Source organism: Merops nubicus, unplaced genomic scaffold (assembly GCF_000691845.1).
Source record: "Merops nubicus isolate BGI_N331 unplaced genomic scaffold, ASM69184v1 scaffold24016, whole genome shotgun sequence".
In the NCBI taxonomy this organism is placed as follows: domain Eukaryota; kingdom Metazoa; phylum Chordata; class Aves; order Coraciiformes; family Meropidae; genus Merops; species Merops nubicus.
In genome coordinates, this window is record NW_008614854.1 from 522 (window position 1) to 23,510 (window position 22,989).

A 22,989-nucleotide genomic window follows, 5' to 3' on the forward strand; every position below is an offset into this window, starting at 1 on the left:
GGGTTCCCCCTTTGGGGCATTGCTGGGGCTCCTCTGGCCCTGCTCCAGCAGGTCCCTGTCTCTGCTGTGCTGAGGACTCCAGAGCTGCCCCAGCACTGCAGGGGGGTCTCCCCAGAGCGGGGCAGAATCCCCTCCCCAACCTGCTGGCCATGCTCCTGGCATTTCCTCACCCTTTGTGGGCGTAACACCTTGCCCAACCCCCCCCAGCAAAAGGGAAATGCCTGAGGGGACCCAGCAGTCTCCCCATCCAATCCCCCATTACCCGTGTGTTAGACGTTTCTTGGGGAAGGTTGGAAGTCACAGAACAACAAGGGTAACTGTGCTATAAAACAGCTCTGCAAGCAGATGGATTCCCCCTAAACACTGTGTGGGAGACACCACACATCTCCCCTCTTCCGAGGGGGACTTTGCTAACTGTTGAGAGCTGAGAGGTTTTTTTTTTGGTGCTTGAAATCCAACCTGCTGGGAGGCGAGGCCGAGCGGTGCCCCACGCCTTAGTCCATGCTGCCATCTCCCGGCAGCCCTCGGCCTCCACAGCAGGGCTGTCTCCACCAGCATGGCACCCCACCAACACAGCAGCTTCATCCTCCTCCTCCTCCTCCCCTTAAACCCTGCGGCATGCTCCCAGAGCCGTATTCCCATTCCCACCCCACCACCTTCCCAGGGAACCGCTGCTGCCAGCGTCAGGGGGGCTATGGGGAGGAAAAGGAATCCTCAGCCCCCCTGGCATCACTGCGAGCCCCCAGGTCAGCCTACCATCGTGATCCCCAGGCTCCAGATATCAGACTTGACGCTGTACCCCTTCTGGTTCAGCTCCGGGTTAATTCTTTCAGGCTGTGAACAGAGACAGAGGTGCCTGAGGAACAGGGATGGCCCCAGTGCAATGCCCACACCCAGGGCTCGCCGACCTCAGAGAGGTCTTTCAGGGTGGCAGGCCAGGACCACTTAGCCCATGTCACCCCCTGGCTGCTTTTGTTGTCATGGGGCCAGAACTGGTCCCACAGACTTGCCAGTAAGGGCAAGAAGTGAAATGGGTCACCAGAAGCAGCTGGTACCATGTGGGATTAGGGTGGTGGAGCTGACCTGACATATCTGGCACATAAAGGGTGACAAGTCTCAATTCTCCAGGGCCGTTTTCACCCTGTGCAAGTGCTCCACAGTGAGCAAATCCTGAAGAGCAGCTCCTGGGAGGCATCCGAGGGACCCAATCCTTGGGGACTGTTTCTCCACCCAGATGAAAAGTACTATTGTCCCCACAGGGCAAATGGCAAAAACCCAACAGGGAGCAATTACAGAACCTTCCCCAAGATCACAGGGAGGTGACAGGGCTGCAGAAAGCTGTGCCCAGAAGATCTGATCTGATTCCTTTATAAGGAATATCAGGGATCCACCTCCCAAAAGGAGCCCCCGGGACACGCGCCGGAGGCTGATCCTTCCCCCTCTAGGATGACCCGAAGCCCAGGCTCATGTTCCTCTGGCTGCCCCACAGCAGCTTCCACACCCAGCGTCTCCAGGGCTCCACTTACAGCCATGTAGGGTTTGCATCCTGCATCCATGGTTTTAGCAACCGAGTCAACGAGGTAACCGCTGATCCCAAAATCACACATTTTCACCTGCCCCTGCGTATTGATCAACACGTTAGAGGGCTTTACATCTGCAAGAAGGAACACATACCACAGTCACTGTCACACACCGGTGCCTGTGCCAAGCCAAAAAAAGCCAAAAGAGCTTCCTATCAGCAGAGGGCACCAAAGGTGCCTGCCCAAACCCCTGTGCTATGTGCAGGGCTGGCTGCAGACACTGCAAATTCAGGTGACTTGCCTCATGGGCCTGTCACATGTCCTGCAAGTGTCCCTTCACTTGCAGACTCCTCTCTCTGGTTTTGGGAGGGGTTGGGTAACCCTGCTATCATATCCAACCACACAGGGGATGGCCACGGACATCAGGGGAACAGCTCAGCAGGGCTGGGGGCATCTCCAGAGCGCGTCTGCAAACGGCTGGAGCTCTGGCAAGTCCCCAGCAAAAGGGAAAAGCCACAGGGAAAGCACAAGGGGTGGGCAGGAAAGGGTGAAGAGGAGCAGGGGTTGCAGGGGAAGGAGGGAGCAGGGTTTCAGAAACGCTCTCCAGTTTTAAGGATAACCAGCTTTAAGGCAGCACGAGCAGCAGCAGGCGTGTGGGTGCTCCACACCTTATGGAAATCAGGCCAGTGTCTCATCTATTTATTACTGCCAGATTTATCTGCTTCCCATCACAGCCTTATAATCCTCGGTGCCTTCGTGCTTGCATCACGCTCATGAAAGCAGCTATCATCACCATCAGAAAGGGGAATTAAGGCACAGAAAGCAGCTAATTAGTGATAACCAGGGGAGCAGGAGGTGCTTCCCTGCACAGCAGGCAATTGCTCCCCAAGAGGCTAATCCCAGACGAGATCTCCACAGGGCACAGGGAGCCCAGGCTGCCCAGTCTTCCCTTGTCCCAGCACTGATCCTCGAAGGGGTGCAATCCTCTCCCTGATGCCACCCAGAAATAAAAGCTCTCTTCTGCAAAGGTCCTCTGCCTACATGTCATAAACTATTAAATAGATGGGATGAAACACCACCTGAAGGAAGCCAGAAGGTGCTTTTGAGCCCTGCTTGTTAGAATTGGGTGGTTTACAGACCATCAGCTCTGTAATCAGCGTTTTGCAACCAAAAGCTTCAGGTATCTGAGATCCTCACCCATCTGTTACTATGCTGAAATCAGACAATTTTCAGTGGAAATCAAACCAGTAAACAGAAATCCAGAAGCCGAGCAGCATTTTCCACCTACTGTAAATGACACAGAAGGCAGAAACTCAACCCCCAGCCACACGCAGGATGCACAAAATGTGACTGCCTGCTAGAGCTGAACTCGGTTTGCTTCAGATGCTCCTTTCCCCAGCAGCCACACACTCCAGAGAGAGCCTCTTCCTCCTCATGACAAATTGAAAATGACCCTTTAAAAATAAAGGTGTCGAGCAACCAAATTGCAGATTTGTTTCTCAGTGTGTTCATGACATCCTTGAGATGCTCTAGAGGGGAAAGTGCCAGAAGAGTTTAAGGAGGGTATTTATGATTTCACTCGAGGCTCTTTTAGCTATCAAACCATTCTGCCCCACCAGTGCTCAAGGAAGCTCACAGGAGCATCACTGCAGGAGCCATCAAGCTAGGGCAGAAGCCTCCACGAAGCCCACCAAGGTCAGGAGGAGAAATCTGTTTCTATTTTGCAGAGGTGTTGAAGCAGACTGTGGATTTAGACCATGCACCAGGGAAATGCAGCCCAGGGGGGGAACAGTCCCATCCCTGCCAGCCCAGTCAGGCTGAGCTCGTCTCCTCCACCCTGGGGAAACACTGGGAGCAGCACAGGGCAAGCCAGCAGAGATTTCCTCTGACTAGGTGGTGCTACTCTGGGGAATATCTTTGCAGTGGAGGGCCCACTTTATCTCGGGTATTTTGGGAGAGCACGTGGCGTGGGGCAGACAGACACCAGCAGGGTGATGCCTGTGTGCCTGGCACTCACCTCTGTGGATCACGGAGAGCTTACTGTGTAGGTGTTCTAGTGCTTTGACGATCTGAAACAACAAACCCAGAGTGAATCACCACCAGCAGCACCACCACGATGACAAAACCCTGCCTGGCGTCACCCTCCTCCCCAGAGCTCCTTGGAGGGAAGGAACTACATCTCCCAGGAGTTCTGTGCCCTCACAGCAGCCCCAGGTGATGGTGGATGCCCAGGGATCTCCCAGGAGCTCCAGAAACCCTAATGAGAAGGTAAAGGAGCTGCAGGGCAGTCTCCACATCTAACACTGTGCCACCTCTCAGTGACATGTGCAGCCACATTTGGGGTATTTATGCCTTATAAATTACATCACCTCAGACCAGATACTGGAAGCCAACTAGGACTGTTCACATGGCCTGGCCTGTGGACCATGTTCTTCAAATACAGCAGGGAGACTGGGTCACGCAGGACTTGGTTTAGAAGAGAAACACCCTTTCCCTCCCCTCCTCACCCTGCTGATACTCACAGAGACAGCTATTTTTCCTAAGATGTCCTCAGGAATCGTCAGGCCTTTGTCAATGACATGTTTGTAGAACTTGTCCAGTGAGGTATCCATCAGCTCCATGCAAATCCACACGTCTCCCTGGAGGACAGAATAAAAAAGGATCTGCTCACTGGCATGAAGCATCTTTTCCTTTGGTTTTCCTCTCATGCACAAAGGTCTCCTCTGGCACTTGCCTTCTGCTGGCCTGCTTGCCTCTTCCCTGTCTGTTAAAAGTCATCCAGCAAAACTGCACTGGGCTTTCTCTACCCCTCCTCCCCAGCTGGAATGAAGTGCTGTCCACTGCCATTTAGGGTGTATCTGCTGCAGTCTTTTCCCAAAGCAGAGTCCCAGTGATTTAGGAGTCCTGAAAGTTATCAGGATTGAGGTTTCCTACACGCTCAGGCAAATGCTCAGCCAGGAAAAGTTCAGCTCTGCAGAGCTGTGCTTAAAACTCTTCAATAAATCTTGCTCTTCAGAGCTTTCCACATTTTTCCTCCATGTGGCTTTCTCATTGCAAGTTAGGACAACTTTAACACTAACAGACCAGGCTGTGAGTCCCTTGTGCCCATCACCAACCCACCACCAAGCCCCAACATCTCTGCACAGGGGCCTTGTACATTCCTGGCTCTAAGGCTGCCCTTGGCTCCTTCTCATGTGGGACCATGTCTCTCCTCGATGACCAAGAAGCACAGGACAGATCCTTAGACCAGGATTGAACAAATCCATATTGTACCAAGTCTCCACATGTAGACGGAGATTCAACCCCTGGCACTCGTAGGGTTTCTGGTCTTGGAGGGATGCAGGGGCAGTGTGACTGATCTCCAGGAGGCCATACCTCTCGGAAAAGTGCCCCATAGAAGGTGACAGTGAAGGGGCAATCTACTGTCCTCATGGAGATATCCAGATCCATCAACAACCTCTTCTGCTCCTGGCTGTTCACCGTGGCTCGGATCCGCTGGAAGACAAAAGCATTTTAGCCTTGGCTGCCAGCACCTCCATACCACAGCCATCCCCATGCTGGCCACCGTGCCTTGCCATCACACCTCTGCCCTTCTGTCACACCCCTTCGTGTCACCCTTTTATCATCCACCTCTGTCACAGGCACCTCACAAGCACAGCACCCAAAGAAAGAGTGCCCTGGTGCAACGGAGGGCAATGTTGGCTGGAGGGGTCTTCTCACCTCAGCCCTAACTGCAGGGGATTCTGCTCGTCCCTGCAAACACCACTCTTTTTGGCAACAGCCAGAAGTCACCGTGGCTTGGGAAGGGAGAAGGGAGCAGGAAATCAAATCCTAAGCTGAGGGAAACCTGTGACTTTTGGAGCTGCAAGTGGACGTCTATTTACAGCAGCAGACTCTGGTCACAAGAGAGGGCTCCAGCCCTGCAGCCAGGGCCCATGTGCTCCCCATGGCTTTGGAAAATGGACATTTCCTAGTTTCCCAGGGAAGAGATGTCATTTATGTGAAGCACCTAGAAGCCCTCAGCTGGAAAGCACCACAAAGGGGTAGGACACAGTCCAGCACAGGTCACACACATATTCCAGGCTCCCTGGGCAAAGCCACTCCAGGCCAGCAATGTAGCAGAATTAAACAATTCAGCACTGCAGATGCAAGTAACAGCCAGAATATTCCTGCCATACCCTCCTCAGATCTTCCATCAAACTCAGAGAGGTCTTTTACAGTCTGGTGAACACCAAATGCAGAGCACAGAGGCCCTGAGACACATCCCAGCATCCACAGCAAAGTCTATCCACAACTGAGGAACTACAAACTCTCCTTCAGTTTGCTCACAGCTTCCAGTTCTGCATCTTTTTTTTTTCTCTTTTTTCTTAGTCTGAAAGGAAACTTGAACTAAAATTCAGCCAAGCAAAAATTGGTCCTCACAAAATACAAATTTTCCCGTGAACATTTCCCTAAGCTGCAGCTTACAAGCCTAAAATGTTATCATGAAAACTTTTCATAATAGTATCTACAAGCTTGTCATAAATCAAGATCACACTAAAACATGAAAATCCCAACAAAAATTCCCTGTTCCCAAGAGACTCAGAAAGTCCCAGCTAAAGAAAATTCTTTCACAATTAAATTTAGAGTACACTCTTTACAAAATGTGCACAGCTCTGAACCTGAGGCTGTATCTGTATTAAAAATAAATACACCTACTTCAAAACTAATGACAAATGCTTTGTAAAATCCTTGTGAAAACAGGAATATTGTAGACCAAGGTGAACGATATGTTTTTATGCACCATGATGCTGGGAACAGGTTGAGCATTATTTTTTTCAAACCCCACCCCTTTTCTTGGTTCAACGGCCCAAATCTACCTCGGCACGCTGGATTTCTCAAGGAAAGAAGTATATCTCAGGAAAGGCACGTGTCAGAACAAGGGAGATGAGGGATGTGCAGGAAGCAGAGCACGGAGGGGTGTCCACACACAAGGAGACAGACAGAAAGCACCTCGGGAGGCTCACTCTACCTTCACTGCCATGATCTGCCCGCTGGGCATGTGCCGCATCTTCTCCACCACCCCGTACGCACCTCGTCCCAGCTCAGAGATGGGCTCCAGGTCATCAGCTTTCACCTCAAAGTTCTGGGGGGAGAACCAGCAGAGTCAAGGTGGCTGCTACACGAGGAGCCACACACCCCAAAAACTGAGCAGCCTGATCTGATTGATGATGGCCCTTTGCATGCCACAGGGGTTGGACCAGGTGATCTCCAAAGGTCCCTTCCCACTCAAACCATTCTGTGGTAAAATCCAGCCCTGCGTGGGACACAAGTTCACCTCTGTGCACCCTCCCTACCTGTGTTCATGAGGCTAGAAACAAAATCACGGTCCTCAGAGGCTGTCAGGAGGCTCAACTACTGTGAAGGAATTAGCAGAGCTCTGAAGAGGACGTGCCTCCTAGCAGCATGAGCAGGAGGCCTGTGTCCACGAGCGTCCTGAGCAGGATGGGTGCAGGAAGGACCTTTCCTTTGGTGGGATGCTCTTCCTGCACTCAAGCATCCCTCCCAGCTACCTTTAGCTGCCAGCACATTCAGCTTCTCCATCCTCTAAAGGCTGGGATGAAAAACACTATGACAGCTTCTCCCCTAAGAATCACCTGCAGGGTTTTTTTTCATTATTTATATGTTTTCCTTCCATCCTCCTCCTCTCACAACTGGGGGAGTATCTCCAGCTTTTTTTATGGCCTGTAAAAGCTTATTTCTGCAGACCCACAGATGGACCATCAGAGCATGCCCCATTTTTAAACCACAGAGGATTTATTTTGTCTAGCATTTGAGATCTCTTTCTCCTCCCCTCCCACAAAGGATGACTTTGTTTGGAGTCCTGCATTCTAACCCTGCCCTCCTCCTTTGCACCACGACATTGTGCAGCACCGATCCTCTTTTTTTCTTTGCTTATTATTATTTTTGGAGGTTTAAAACACGCCTTTGCTACTAAACCCAGCCTTTTTGTTTGCCAAATGCAGAACCACATCAGTCAATCCCCCTGCAGAAAGGAGCAGGGTAGAATGAACTGATTCACAGTGCATAATCCCACACCCCTTTCTGCCGGCGCAGCAGAAAAAACACCAACCTGCAGCCTGAAATGTGCTGCCCGGGGCTGGGGACACACTGCCTCTCTGTGTGCCCCTGCAGAAGGAGCCCTCACTAACATTTTTGTGCAACAGCAGAGCCTTAAGCATCTCTGACTGCCTGACACTGTCCTGCTGTTCGAGGGGACCCTCTCCAGAAAAGCACTCGGACTCTCTCTCGAGGCCGCTCTTCGATTTAGCAGCGAAGCTGAGAGGGAAAGGAAGGGAAAGTGGCTTTCCCTGGGGATCAGGGGGGAGTGTAGAAAGGCTGGTGGAAGCAGGAGCACAGCCCAAAGGAACCTGGCTGGACAAACAGGTAACAGCTCTATGGGAAAAGCAAGCCACGGCACGTCCGTCCCTCCGAGAGAGCCACACATCTGCTCCCATAAAAAAGACTCAGCTCTGGGTGTTCCAAGTGCACTTCTCTTTGCACCGTGCCCCACGAGCTCCCTGCCTCTGTGTGTGGAGCCTTTTTGGAGTGCTCAAGCTCCTCCTCAGCCCCAGGACTGCAGGGGAGAAGTGATTTTCTTGGAGCGGGCGCTTGCTCTAGCAGCAGGCATTTTCTCTGCCTTGGTGCTGCACCAGTTTGCTCCAGAGGCATCTCAGACTCTTTCCACCTTCCAGCCCCTGCTCCATGCCAGGGAAAACACAAAATCCAAAACGAAAAAAAAGAAAAAAAAAAAAAATAGCATCCAAAGATTGACATTATAAAAGACTATTGGATTAGCATTTGGCTTCATAAATGAACTCGCTGACCCTGAGGCCTGTCTTTGGCACGTCATGAATTTCTTGCCCAGCTTTCAAGGGCTGTTAGGAACGCTGCTGTGCCAGTCCCTCCTATCAAAATAGCTGCCCTTGATTCTGGTTTTTTTCCCTGCTGTTTTTTTAGATCATCAGGTGGACTGTTTTCCATGCTGTAAGGAGGATTTGCTTCCAGGACAGGAAGATTTATCCTGAGTTAGACTCCTGATGAGAAGGCCTTCGATATTAGCAAAGGGAAAAAAATTTGGATGAAGGCTTTAAATCAGCAAAAGAACTGCAAGGGAGGGTAATATCAGCTGTCAGCAATGCCCTTGGTTTATAATCGTTATTTCCAGGGGATTAGCTGCACCTTATCCAGGCAAGGAAGGAATTTCCAAGGTGGAAAACATGAAGGGGACCCTCCTGTCATGGGATGCAAAGAGTGGGTGTTGGGGGCAAGTGGTGACAGCCAGCAGGTCACACTGCAGCTGGCCACGGGGCCACGGTCCCCCGCAGACAGCCCTGGCTGGAGAAGCACAAACACCAGATGGTGGTTGGCTCTCTGAGGCTGAAGGCAACTGCCAGGGCTCACACAAGCCCCCAGGCTGGCTCCTCTCAGCTTTTCTTCATCTATCGACTGCCCCCCAGGACACAGAAAATGGGCCACAATTTTTCAATAGTTAGTGTTTGCTGATCTGCCCTTTCCTTTGGCTGAAATGAAGCAATCCCACGAGCAGCCTGTCTGGACAAGCAGCCAGCTCCACAGCAGCCAGCCCACAATGAGCAACCCATTCCAGGGTCTCACCACTCTCATGGGGAAGAACTTCTTCCTCACATCCAGCCTGAATCTACCCACTGCCAGCTTTGCCCCATTCCCCCTAGTCCTGTTGTTACTCGATATCCTAAAAAGTCCCTCCCCAGCTTTCTTGTAGGTCTTCTCCTCACCCTAACTCCCAGTCTTACCTCCTCGCCAATAGAGATGCAGGCTTTGGAGTCTAGATCCCTGGGTGGCCTGCAAGAGAGAAAAGGGAAAAGTTCCACAAAAAGCTCAGAGTAAACACAACCCTCATGGTCTCCCAGGCCACCCCCTTGCACCTTCAGGCCAGCAGCCCTCACAGCCCAACCAGTCTCCTGGCTTTGCAAGATCAGCAGACACAGCCAAGATCCACAAAGTCACCCCAAAAAGGGGTCAGGAAGGAAGCTGCTGGAACTGGTATTTCTCATACCCAACTTCCCCCTGCAGGAACCCAGAGAAATTCACTGTGAAAGGCAAGGCAGGTGGCAAGCACCAAATCTCTGCCAGCTTGTATGAAAAATGGATTAAACATCCATAAAGGTCTGAAAGCACTGTAAATGATTACCTAAGTCACCCAGCACAGGTTAACAGCCTAATAAAAGTCAATCCTCAAGGAAGCAAAGGAAGCCAGGCAGGCTGGAGTTGCACAATTCACCTTAAAAACAGGGGGTCTTCTTCTGCAAGGCTGAGTATCTAGGGAAGGGGATTCACCTCTAGGCCCTGACCAAATGCTCCTGACTCAAACTGGGTGGCAGAAGTGCCACACTGGGTAACATCAGGTGCCCACTTTGGTTTTTCCTTCTCCCCTCTGGCCCTGGTGGCAAAGCAAAGGCTGGAAGGCAGCTGGGGCTCAGTGGTTTGCTTTTTATTCTGCCTTAGTGTTTGCAGACTTACGTGGAGCTTGTCTGTGGTTGCTCAAATGCTTCTTTAGGAATTTTCAGCCCAGGGTTTCTCTTCTTGCCTGTGAAACAAGAAAGGGGCAGAATTAAAGAAAGGTGCTTTTTTTTGTTGTTGTTGTTTTGTTTTAATTTGCAGAACGCTGCTTGTCTATATTTGTTGACCTTATTTAACATAAAAATGCCTGGACAGGCTGGTGGTGTAAACTCAGGGCACAGAGTTCAAAACATAAAGTGCCTTTGTTCAGTAATGCTTCATTTAGACCTGCAAGGTCTGGCTGCCAACTTGGTGCAGAAAACAGGCAAGAGCTCTGGCAAAGGCAGCCCATGTGAAAATGCAAAGGGAAAGGTATTTCTCCTTCGTCAGTCCTACCCACGTAGGATCCCTTAAAACGTTTCTTAGATTTTAAACCATTCCAGACACATAACTGCAAAGCCTGGAAGGATTAAAAGTCTTTCTAAAATTGAATCTGAAAGTCCCGAACCAAATTCCGATTCTGTCGAAACGGACGTTTCACCTCTTGGTCATTAAAAGTTGTGCAAACCCAGCAAAAAATAAGACAGAATTAAGTTTGCAGGCTTCAAAGCCATGTGTTTCTGTTCACACTGACCAGCCAAGCTCTTCTGAGCTGGATGAAGCTCAAGCTCTGAAGTAGTTCAAATGCAGGCTCTCCTGTAAAGGGGGTCCAAGACAGACACCAGAGCCAGGCAGACGAGAGCAACACAAGAAACCTTTTTATGACTAAACACATACAAGCCACATTTCAGCACGGCGTTTTGGATTCAGGGATAAAATAACCTGAAAAACGTTCAGTCATGTCACCAAAACCCCAAAGTAAACATCTGGCTGCTTGGCTGTGGAACAAAATCCCCGGTCCCCCAAAAACGGCACAAGCATCTAATTTAAGCGTTAAATATTTTTCAAGTAACAATTTATCTCAATTACTGCCTTGCTTTTAACCAGGAGTTTTACTCTCTACTCCCAACACTCTCTTCCAAGCTTTACTTCTACATGTTGGAGTTTGTTTTTCCTCTTGACACGAACTCATGTCCGTGGATGTCTGTGCAGTGCCGGAGGGCTGCTAGATCAAAGTGTAGACACCCAGAACTGAGAGTTACCTTTTTGAAGCAATTAGTCAATTCAGATTGCCAATCTTTTTTTTTTATTATTATTTTGTAATCTTTTTTTTTTGTTTTCCCCTCGTCTGCTCCAAAAGACAGGCTCCCACTTGCTCCTTTTGGCAAAGAGTCATTCCAGGATGGGACAGGCTGTGACAGCCCAGCTGACACCTCATGGGAAAAGCATTTATTGGAAACCACTGTGCACACTCACTATTGTTATTAGAAATATACAGAGCTGCAAAGATACAAAAAAAGGGGGGAAAAAAAGCCAATTCTCTGCTCCAAGGAGCTTCCAATCTAACACCAAGAAGGCAAAATAAAAGAAGCAAGGTCAGTCAGAAGTGTGAAGAATCTCTCTCTGTTTTCCCAAGAGGTAAAAGCTGGTCTGTAAGGAAGTGAAAATGATAGTAAAAACATGTGGAGGAATTCCTACTGTGAGCAGAGCTGCTCTTTGACCTTTTTCCTTCAAGTTCTCTTGTCACAGAGACTACAAAGGTCTCTAGAAGGCACGATTCAGAAGCAAACCCTACTGTGTGAGATGCTCTAGACACCAGTTCTTGCCCAAGCTGTGCCAAGTGCCCAGCAGATCCAACAGGATGCTGAAGAGGGAACGGTGTTCTTGATGTTGTCATGGCATAGCTAAAAAAGGAATCTCAAAAATACAGGTCTTGCAGTGCAGGCAAACAAAACCCCTGCTTCTATGGCAGTTTCTAAGTCTGCCAACCCAGTGACCTCTCTGCCTCCAAAAACCTGCCTGCACCCTCTCACAGTCCGAGCAAGCAAGACAACCACAAGCACAGGAAAATCACTATCTCCATCCTCATTTTGGGTATGGAAATGAAGACACAGAAATTCACCAAACTGCCCACAAAGGCAGGAACTGCCTCTTTGGCTCTAGACCTGAACTCTTCCTACCAACACTCACCAGACATCTCTTCTACACATCAGCCATCCATCCCCACCGCTGCAAGGGCATTCACACCTCAACCAGAAGAAAATGAGAAACAAGCACAAGTTTGCTCTGTTCTTTCCCTTTGTTTTTTTTCTTTCATGGCTTTGCTTGCCCAATCCCACGGGCAGTACCTGGGTCTCAGGAACCTGTTCGTAGGCAGCTCGAGGAGGGTGAAAAAGAACCTACTGGAAATTCACCCAATTTGAACATGAACCAGAACAGGTTGTACAGCATTTAATCTTATCATGGTTCACAAGTGGTGGCAGCAGAGGAACTAGAGAGCCAAATGCCAAACCCAAATAAATATTAAAAAGCCTTTCGCCTTCTGATGAAATAAAATCTGCACTTTGGGGAGTTTATTTTCCTTGTCTCTTCTTCACAGAATACAATATTTTGAAACTTTGCCATTTTTTTGAAGCACAATCTGTTCGTGTCCTCGAGCTGCCAAGACACAGACACAGTTTAATGTTCTTTGGGGCTTTCTTTTCAAGAATGAAGAAGGCAACAACAGTAACAAGGATAAAACACAGATTTCATGAGGATATCAGGTAGTGACAGGAGTAGGGGGAAGGGGACAAAGCTGGATGTGGGTAGATTCAGGCTGGATGTGAGAAAGAAGTTCTTCCCCATGAGAGTGGTGAGACCCTGGAATGGGTTGCCCAGGGAGGGGGTTGAGGCCCCATCCCTGGGGGTCTTTAAGGCCAGGCTGGAGGAGGCTCTGGGCAGCCTGATCTAGTGGGAGGTGTCCCTGCTCATGGCAGAGGGGTTGGAACTGGGGGATCCTTGTGGTCCCTTCCAACTCTGACAGATTCTGATTCTGTTTTAGCAGAGGACTTAGCAGTGTTGGCTTGATGGTTGGACCACAGCAGGCATCAGCTTTGAATACCACCACTGCATTAAACTGCAGTTTGCAGGGAGAGTCACCTGTACAGGAGCTCAAAATTTGGAGGCAACTTAATAACATCCAAAACTGGATGTTACCTGTCCCACCCACCAGAAAACCAGTATTTTCCATGGTGTTTTTTTATGAATCACTATTATTCTGAGCTTTGTTTCCTGAGGAAAACCACTGCATGTGTGGATATGACAGACCATGTCCCTTGTGGCAAGTGTAAATCCAGGGGCCAGTTTCAGCCTTATCTGACAAACTGAGCTTGTGCTCACTGCAACTGTGACAAAACCAGGTGACTAAAGCAAGAAGTCCCCAGTTCAGAGGCAGGCTGAAGCATAAAAACAACCCACAGCAGACACCAAGCACCCACATTCAGGCTGTGCAGAAGCCCTGGGTGCCTCAGACACCAAAATAACAGCACGAGGCTCAGTCCTGAGGCACAACCCAGCTGGGGCCTGAGCATCAGCGTGGGGGATTTACTGCAACTCCTTGGGATTTGCAACAGGGAAAGCCCCAGTGAGCCACCAGACAGCATGAAGTCTAAATGTGGCTCCTTCTGCAGCAGGTTCAGTCCTCACTGATCAACAGATGGGATTGTACATCTACTCCCCAGCACCCCAAAAAGTCAGGAGTTCTCCATTTAAACAACCACTGGTGGCTTTGTGATTGTTGAGCCTTCAAGCTCAAGCTCATTTGAAAGCTCTCCTTGCAATTTTCCACACAGAAACTTCCACAAGCACTCGTCTCAAAAGCAAGGTTTGGAAGAATAATTGAGGGGGAAAACAACCAGACAGGTTTGGTTTGATGCTGTGAGACATCTCCAGAACCCAATTTTGGTTCAGCAACACATCCAGGGTATCTGTAGCAGTAAGCTTAAATCTACTTGCTTTAACCCACAGTAAACAGTGAGCTGATTTGATGGTAGAGAAGCTGCTAGTTGTAAAAACCCTCAGTGCTTTCCTGGCAAGTGCAGTGATGAGGACAGCAGCAGTGCAGACACTCAGCTGTAGCATCTCCAGCCCCCCACCCCATGTGCCTCCTGCACGGGCATCACCGACACCACCCCAAGAACATCAACGCTGAGAAAGAGGCAAGGCCTGAAAGCAACACTCTAATAGGAAAAAGAAAACCTGACATCATGAAAACACATGAAATATTTCCCTGTGAAGGTCTCAAACCCAGCTCCTGAGGGAGGGCAGAAGAACACAACCTCTAATGGGCTTGTTAACCTCTCCCCACCAGCCCTGAGAGGGCGTACAAGAGGTTAAGGTTGCTGGCCCCTTGCAATTAGGGCAGTGTTAACTATCAATATTGAAAAAGGCAACTTCAAAGCTTCCCAGCAAAAGGGTAGGAAGCACAACAGAGAATAATAAAGAAAGGGAAGACAGAGGAATTTGCTGCCCACATAGGCTGTAACAGAAAACAAACTTCTCCTTCTGAAGGAAAATCCCATTCCTCAGTCTCCAGACTTCTCACTGCAGTCAAAACCTTTTCATGATATAATCCAAAGTAAATGGTTCCTTGCCACAAAAAGCTCCTATTTCCTTCAAAGGATATTAACTGGTTCTGTCCTCACCACAATTTATTATTAAAGCTGTGTTCAATAGCCATGGAGCAACACTTCCTTTCAAAGGACACTTTTCAGCATGTAATTTGCTGGTAAAGTTTCACAGGAGGGAAATGCCTCTTTCTCCCACTTTTTTAAGAGACAAAAGTGGCTCATTTACTACTCCTGTCTTTCCTAAGGATTTTTTGTCTGATGTTTTGGAAAGGTTTTGAGAGCCAAATGATCTGCTTTCCCACTATCAGCCCTGCTCCACTGTGTCAGCAAACCATCCCTAACACGAGGGCAAAGTGGAAATGTTTGGTGTGTTTCCATGGAAGGGACTGAACTGGCATCTCAGGGGCTCTGTAGGACAGTCCTGTAACACACAGCTCCACAACCAACATCTCATCTGATACTGAAGTGCCACTGCACCCACTTTGCACTGCCAAAGGACCCGTGGCCATGGTGTAGGTGCCAAACCCCAAACCGAGCTGGTTCTTGCCAAACCAAGAAAATAACATTATTCTTTTTTAACCCAGGTGCCCTGAAAATGCCCAGCAGGAGACAGCTCTTCATGCAAAGACTTGGTCTTCAGCTCCAAAGGGCATCCCTTAGCCATACCCCAGTTCCAGCCCATAATTCAGCAAGCCATGGTAGATTTGATGCTGTCAAAGAGACGTTCAAGCCTTGCAGGCCAGGTGGAAATACCCAAATCTCTGAGAACTTTGCTCATTAACAGATCTGGACCCAGGCACACAGACATTGAGATATCTTAGGGCTGCTCACGACACCCAGGGCAGAGCAGGGTCACCTGGAGCAACTGCTGTTGTAGAAGATGTAGCAACCTCATGTTCAAGTTTCACAGAGGTTGACCAAGGAGGGGGGAAAAAATACTTTCACCAAGTATTAAAGATCATCTCACAGCTTTATCTTTTATTAAAAATCAAGGCACACGTCATGGTTAGAGCTGACACAAACCAAAAACCTTGAACCCTAGCACTGTGAGAGTTCAAGGGCTGGTGATGGACTTGCCCATCTCCTTTGGTCCAAGTCATCAGGGCCAGCAACAGCTCATCACTTTCACTCTGCCCAGGTCTCTCCACCAAGGAATCCCACAAGTGGGGACACCCCAGCCAAGCACACGAGGAGTGGGAAGGCCGGGTGCATTCCTGGTGTCCCCACAGTCAGACACTCACCACCTCTAGACTAAACAACAGGCACTGAGCAAAGACACCCGAGTCTCTGCCCAAGTGTTGAGCTTAAAAACTAAAATACACACAGATAACAAAGTCTGTTCTAAAGGAGTGGGGCTGGAGGAGAAGCCACGCTGCCAGAGCTGGATCTGGACTTGTTTCTACCAGCTGGCTCCCTTCCAACTGACATGGAAATCAAGCCCTCAGTCAAAGAGAACAGAGACAAACGGGTGTAAATTAATGAACTAGGCACTTCTGGTGATTCCAGTAGCCCAAATGTATCCTCCTGGGTGGCCACTTCCCAAAGGCAGCCCTGTGGGTTGTGGTGACACCTCCACAGCCACAACCACAGTGCCTGCTGCATCACCACGACCTTCCTCCCACCAGGCTCCATCTGCCTGTGAGCCTCTGACTTTTGCCCCACAGACAGTGTCTGGCACCAGACTGTGCCTTTTTGATGGAAGTATTCCTTCTGACAGGGAAGCTGCTGATGGTGACAGTGGTTGGGTGGCTGGAGTGGGGAGGTGTGAAGTTCTCTCAACACTTCTGCTCCCCTGGTTGGGTTGTGTCTTGTTAACCCTTTGGTAAAGCTGAATAAAACCACACTGAGCAAAGCAGGGTGCCAGGGATGTGGTGGGTGAGCCACTGATCTGCACCCACATTCCAGTTGGTAAATGCAGAGCTTTAGCCAAGCCCTAGTTTCTGGAGGACACCAAAAGCTAGGTGTTCATGTAAGCCTCAATGACGTGGAAGTGGACCTGAAAATCTGTTTTCCAACCCCTCGTTAAGCCACAGGAAAAGAATTTAATGTGCAAGAGATTCCTAACACCTGCTGAAGTTTCCACCAAAGGCCCGGGGAAGAGATGAAGAGGATATTGTGCTTTATTTGCCTCCCTGAAATACAATTCAGCTGCTCTCTCCTTAGTCCTGCCAATAAGTTAAGAGTGGCCAAGTGCCTCTGGCTGCTCTTCCATCACTGCCATTAGCAACTGGATCAGCTGGAGGCAAACAGAGATGCTCCAACGGGGAGCATGGTGCATCTTCTGCCCAGGACAGGGACATCTCCTGCACGTCCTTTAGCTGAGTCTTCCTTCAAGGTCTGTTTGCAAGAACTCCTTGGAAACAGCAAACTCAAAATCTGTTTCCTTAACAACTCATTTCAGGGCAGCTCTGGAGAAGGGAGCCCAGCCTGCCACGGGGCTGAGCATCTCCCACCTCTGGGCTTTCCTCCTCTCCTGGTGGTGCCACGGGGCTGCTGGCTCATCAGGTGGCCACTGGCCCATCCAGGTCTGGGCACGTTGGCACTGCTGCCAGCCCTGGCACCGTGTCCACACTGCAGCTCACACCTTTATGTCTCAAGAGCTGAAGGGTTATTTGTTTTAACTTTTTTTTTTCCCCCAGGAAGCAGGAAAGGCAAGAGACCTTTTTTTGGTTGGATTCTGCCAACGCATGCTGGAATAAAGATATCCCTGAAACACTGGGCCAGGCACAGGGATACCCCTAGTCCTCCACTCCCCCTCTTGATGCATTTCTCCAAAAATAAGTAAGCAAATCTCACTTCACACCACACCTGGAAACACCAGCAGGCTGAACGGAGTGCTTGAGTCACATCTCCTCACCTTTCCCTCTGCCCCTCCTCCCCGGCTCTGACTGATGGCTGAGACAAACCCCCCCCAGAGGGGGGGACCTGCTCTGAAAGACACATCCCAGAGACTGAACCAGCCAACATATCACCTCGAGTGCAACCAAATTTGCTTTGGCCAAGAGGAAATGAGCCACAGCCCAGAGGAGGATGTTTTCTGCTCTCAGATTCAGTCTGAGCGTTGAAAATAGAGAGACAGAAAAATCCTGCACCACCATCTGGAGAACTTCCATCTGGAAACCTGCACAGGAGGAAACCTTGAGCTGCTGGCACGAGCAGATGATGCTGAGTTCATGCTCCATGCTCATTCCCAAGGCCTCTGGAGATAAGCAGAGCATGGCACAGCACAGGCTGGGCATGGTCCACCCAGAGGCCACGTACCAGCTGATCCCAAACCCATTAGCACCCAGAGCATGCCACTGGTGACCCACTGTCCTGCCCCCACAGTGACTGTGCCCCAGGCCAGCACCTGCCCGGGCTGTTCCAGCTCCTCTTCTGACTCAGCCCTGCAACCTGGAGTAAACCTGGAGCAGGAGAGGCCCCAAACTGAACTTAGAGAGCTTTTGCAAGGAATGCTGGAGGCACAGGGGGTGAGCCCTGAGAGGCTGTGCAAGCCTTGCTCACCTCACCCCAAGTCTCCAGCAGCCTCATCTCTGCCACACACACAAATGTCCCCAAATTGTTCAAGTATCAGAACCCATTTCCCTGCCTTTCACTAAGCCCTGGGTTTCAGTAATTCAGTTTTGGAGGTCATTCCCTAATTCAGGCTAATCTCTCCTGCTTCTGCCCATTTTCCTTTTCATGCATCCTCCAAAAGGGCTGCAGGCTGCTGGTGTTGATTTGTGCCAACACAGAAACCAGAGGGATGCAGTTTCTTCTCATCTATCTGCACGTTTTGGCTACGAGGGTTTGTCACTCTGGTAAGAGCACATCTCGAAATTTTTAGCAGAGTTAAGACCATCTGAGCGTGAAGTGGAAGAGACACTTTGACAGAGCTTAGACACGAGATCCTGTGCTAAGACATGCACTGAACACAGGGCTGCAGGGACTCTGTGGAGGGGGCAAGGAGCTGATACAGCTTTGGGGGTATTTTGCACCCTCCTGACAAAGTTGAGCCCATCTTCACACCCCCAGAGCAACAAAGAGCAGCCACATGCTCCCTTCTGATGCTACCAGTTCAGAGGAAACAGGGAGGTGACAACAAACAGCTTTTCTAGATAATATCCCTTCCCAGCTCAGACACAGCATCACTCCAATCTCAGCAAGGGAACTGCAGGCACAGCGTGGGGCCACCCATCACGTTCCTGCTAACCACGTTGGTATCTGCAGACATGACAAGGCAAGACTGAGTCCTCCCCTGACATCCTGCACTGCCAAGGCTGCCTTTAGATTGTCAGTTTTTCCTTACAAAACAGATGCAATGCAAAACAGCCCTAAATTCATCGTATTTTAGGTGCTAATGAAAGTGGGAGATGGTAGGTAGGAGAGTTTTGCCTGCCTACAGCTTTCAGCATAGGGCACAAAAGACTTTAATATTAAAAATGCTGTTACAACACTTTGGCTGAGCTCATCTGGCATGTGCACCCAGCTGCTTGAACCTCAATGGCATGGGGGAAAGGGCACAGCTCCTCCCAAACAGCAGCACCCCCATGGCAACATCTCAATGCCCCAGAGCTGGGAGCATCCTCTGCCAGGCAATTCCAGCCAGGCTGGGGCTCGCCTGCCTCGAGCTGACCCCCAGCACAGCACCAGCCCTCCAGGGATCAGCACCCTCCTCCTCGGTCCTGGGGTCACCCAGATGGGTGCAAAGTGGAGATATGCAGCTCTCTGCTGCTTCCCCCAGCTCTGAGATGCTCTCCAGGGATGGGCACTGCCTCCTGAGCCACAGGGGTGGCAGAGACCAGGCACTGGGATGTGCACACTCCAGCTCCAGCTCCAACAACCCCCTCCATGCCCACAGGCAAGTTAATCCCAGAATGGTTTGGGTTAGAAGGGACCTTTGAGGGTCATCTAGTCCAAGCCCTCACACTGAGCAGACACCTGCAGCTGGAGCAGGTTGCTCAGAGCATTGTCCAACCTCATCTGGAATGGTTCCAGGGATGGGGCAGTGACCACCTCTCTGGGCAGCCTGGGCCAGGGGCTCAGCACCCTCAGCATCCAAAATTTCTCTGGCACTTGGGTGGCTGCATCCTCTCACTGCTCTGGGAAAGATGCAATGCTGGTGGAGACCTCATGGAGAAACAGAGGCTGTGAGGAGCCTCGTGGCCTCTCCCCTCACCCCCATTATCACAAGAAGTGACAGCGTGGAGCCCGGGGAGGCGACTGGCAGGGGCACTCCCTCCCTCCAGTCACCACTACACCATAAATCAAGCCCATATTTTCCTTCTGCCAAGGTCTGCTGGCTTCGCTGCCTCCTCATCCCAGAGCCTGTTTTCTTTGCCTCTTATCTCAAATTAGGAAATCCACAGGACTTGCAGGCCAGGGAAGCTGTTTGTCAAGAGCCTCCAGCCCTCGTGGGGATATTTTTTTTATGAGGGACGTTTCATTTAGTGGCTGCTTTGTTTTCAAACCCTCGGCTGTCTGCTTGCAGTGGGAGTTTGCTGGAATCAAAACTGGAGAAAAGCTCTTGGAATTCACCCGGGGAACAAAAGGGCTTTTGTGCAGGAGGGTTTGGAGGACGCGGCTGCTTTCATTGCCGCTACCTTCACTTCTATTTTCTCTCTGCCAAGAGCACCTGCCAGCAGTGCTGGAGGAGGTGGGATGCTGCCCGTGCTCAGGGGGGACGCGTGGGCAGGATGGACACGTGGGCAGGAGGAAGGACGTGCAGGCAGGAGGATGGATGTGTGGGCAGGAGGATGGATGCGTGGGGAGAAGGATGGATGTGTGGGCAGAAGGATGGAAATGTGGGCAGGAGGATGGACGTGTGGGCAGGAGGGTAGACGCGTGGGCAGAAGGATGGACACGTGGGCAGAAGGATGAAGGTGTGGGCAAGAGGATGGATGTGTGGGCAGAAGGATGGGTGTGTGGGCAGAAGGATGGACACAGGGACAGGAGGATGGATGTGTGGGCAGAAGGATGGACATGTGGGCAGAAGGATGGACGTGCAGGCAGGAGGATGGATGTGTGGGCAGGAGGATGGACATGCAGGCAGGAGGATGGACATGTGGGCAGAAGGATGGACGTGCAGGCAGGAGGATGGATGCATGGGCAGAATGATGGACGTGTGGGCAGGAGGATGGACATGTGGGCAGGAGGATGGATGTGTGGGCAGGAGGATGGATGCATGGGCAGAAGGATGGACATGTGGGCAGGAGGATGGACACATGGACAGGAGGATGGATGTGTGGGCAGGAGGATGGACGTGTGGGCAGGAGGATGGACGTGTGGGCAGGAGGATGGACGTGTGGGCAGGAGGATGGATGCATGGGCAGAAGGATGGATGTGAGGGCAGGAGGACAGACCCCTGCAGGCAGGAGGGTGAAGTCCTTTCCAAACGTTCACGCATCGTGGTGTGCAAGACTGAACCCCAGCCTGGGAGCCCAGCTTGTGCTCCCTGCCCTGGCCCTGCCCTCGCCCGGGGCGGGGTGGCCTCTGCCCCTCAGTGCAGTGGCACCAGCCCAACACGTGCCCCGTGGGCTGGGCAGGCTCTGCCCTGCCCATGGCTGCTCCCCTGTGATGCTGCCCCGTGCCCAAGGGGGTGAAGGTCCCACAGACAAAAAACACGGGTTCTCCTGCAAGCTGGGCATCCCTCCTGCTACTCCACTTGCTTTAACTTCCTCTTATCCACTGAGATTTCACCCCAGGACACCCCAGTGAGTGACCACATCCAGCTCTAGGGCTCTAACCACCTTCCCACACAAGTCCCCAGCAGGCAGCACTGTCCCCTGTGCTCAGCACGAGAGCAGGTGCCCTGTCTGCCCCAACCACCGTGGGAGCAGGATTGGCCTTAAACCCCCCAGCCCAGCTACAAACACTTCCCAAACCCACCGCTCCCTGGAAAACCCAACACAGCAAGGGAGCATCCTCCTGCAGAGCCTCAAACCCCAACTTTCTTGGGGCAGTAAGACACCCCACGGACACCTTTTCTGCTCGAGGTCTCCCTTCAGTTTCAATTTGGTTTGTCATTTTTTCTGAAGGTGCTCAGTGCAGCTGGGATTTTCCCCCAGCAGGTTGTGCAAGGTCTTTCTAAGGAAGCCTCAAAGGGGGAGCGAGGGCCCTGCAGCAGAGTTTCATTTCCCCTAAAAACCCCCAACAGGCTCCTGGGTGTGCCCCAGCTGCCCAGCCAGCGAGGGGCAACGGGTCTGTGCAGCAGGAGAGGGGCAGCCTGGCAGCACCAGCACCGTGCCTCCCGAGCCAGGGCCTCCTGGAGCTGTCAGATGTGCTGCCAGCTCTGGGAAATGCAAATCTCTTTGGAGAACCAAGGTGACATTTCCACCCGCCTGCTGCTTTCTGCTGTGCTGCAGCCTGAAAAGCCCGATTCAGGCCTGTGGCTCTGGCTCTGCAGGTTCTCACATCTTCCTGGGGCTTATATTTAAGCACACGCTCAGCAGGAGCACACGTTCCTATTAAAGCTGTATGAAGTGCCAGGCTGAGCAGGAACAGGCACCTAAAGGCTCAGCCAGACCCTTGCCTTAGCAATAGCTGCAGCAAGTGTCCATCCCCGGGGTACTCAGCTGCAGGGTTCAGCCCATTCCTCAGCTGTACCCACCCCAAAGGGACAACCCCCACACAGACAGGGGCACGAGTCCCCCAGCGAGGGCTGGTGCCAGCCAGGCTGCAGGTTCCTCATCATCTTGTCTCCTGGTGAAGCCATTCTGGCAAGCACTGCTCAGCCAAAATCCAGTCAGGAGGCTTGAGCACGGTCTTTGCTGAAGCAGGAGGGTGTGATGGGCCAGGCAGGACTCCCCTGGGGGGCTCAGTGAGCTGATCCTTTGAGGTGTCACTGTCCCCAGGGCACTGCCCTCCAGCTCTGAGCCACGCAGGAGCACAGCCCCACTTCTTGGCTGGGCGAGATCACACCTTCTGTGAGATCCCTGTCTTGGTGTCATCACCCTCACAGCAGGACAGAATAAAATCCAGTCGATACCACAGGGCAACCTGAGCCATGGGGTTATTTCTGTTATTACTCTCTCTGCAGCCACGGGAGTCTCATTTTACTGAGCAGAGATTGAATTTGTTCAGCATACTGTAAATGCTGGACAGTTAAACGACACCTTTATCAGCCATGTTCTACTGCTGATGTGCTGCCTATAAAACCTGGGTTTATCATCTTCTGCTCACGAGCCAAGCTACCTCAGGACAAAATGGGCATTTTATGTTCCACAGAGAGAAAACTGCCCATTGATTTGGCCTTTCTGAGAGTTATAGAACATCAGTAACTTTTACAGCCAAATGAGAATATCTGCAGAAATAGAGGAATGTGCCACAAGCCATTTCTTCAGCAGGTCTCCTCAGCCTCTGCAGAAGGAACAGGAGGGCGACGTTAACCCACGTGGTCTAGCAACCACTGTGCTCCTCAGGCTAAAATAGGACCTCTGGGTCAAAAAGATTTAATAAATAGTGCCAAAGTGGTACGAGAC

General features: G+C 51.0%; 1 protein-coding gene across 1 annotated transcript; it reads right to left on the minus strand.

The window, feature by feature from the left end:
• Positions 1-747: 747 nt before the first annotated feature.
• On the minus strand, positions 748-10,128 carry LOC103774940 (dual specificity mitogen-activated protein kinase kinase 6; the record flags this gene model as incomplete). The annotated part of the gene is made up of 8 exons (XM_008942378.1): positions 748-834; positions 1,527-1,654; positions 3,538-3,589; positions 4,043-4,159; positions 4,896-5,015; positions 6,532-6,645; positions 9,335-9,383; positions 10,062-10,128. Coding segments are annotated over 8 exons (734 nt in total), but the record flags the coding sequence as incomplete, so codon positions are not given.
• Between the last annotated feature and the right edge of the window lie 12,861 nt (positions 10,129-22,989).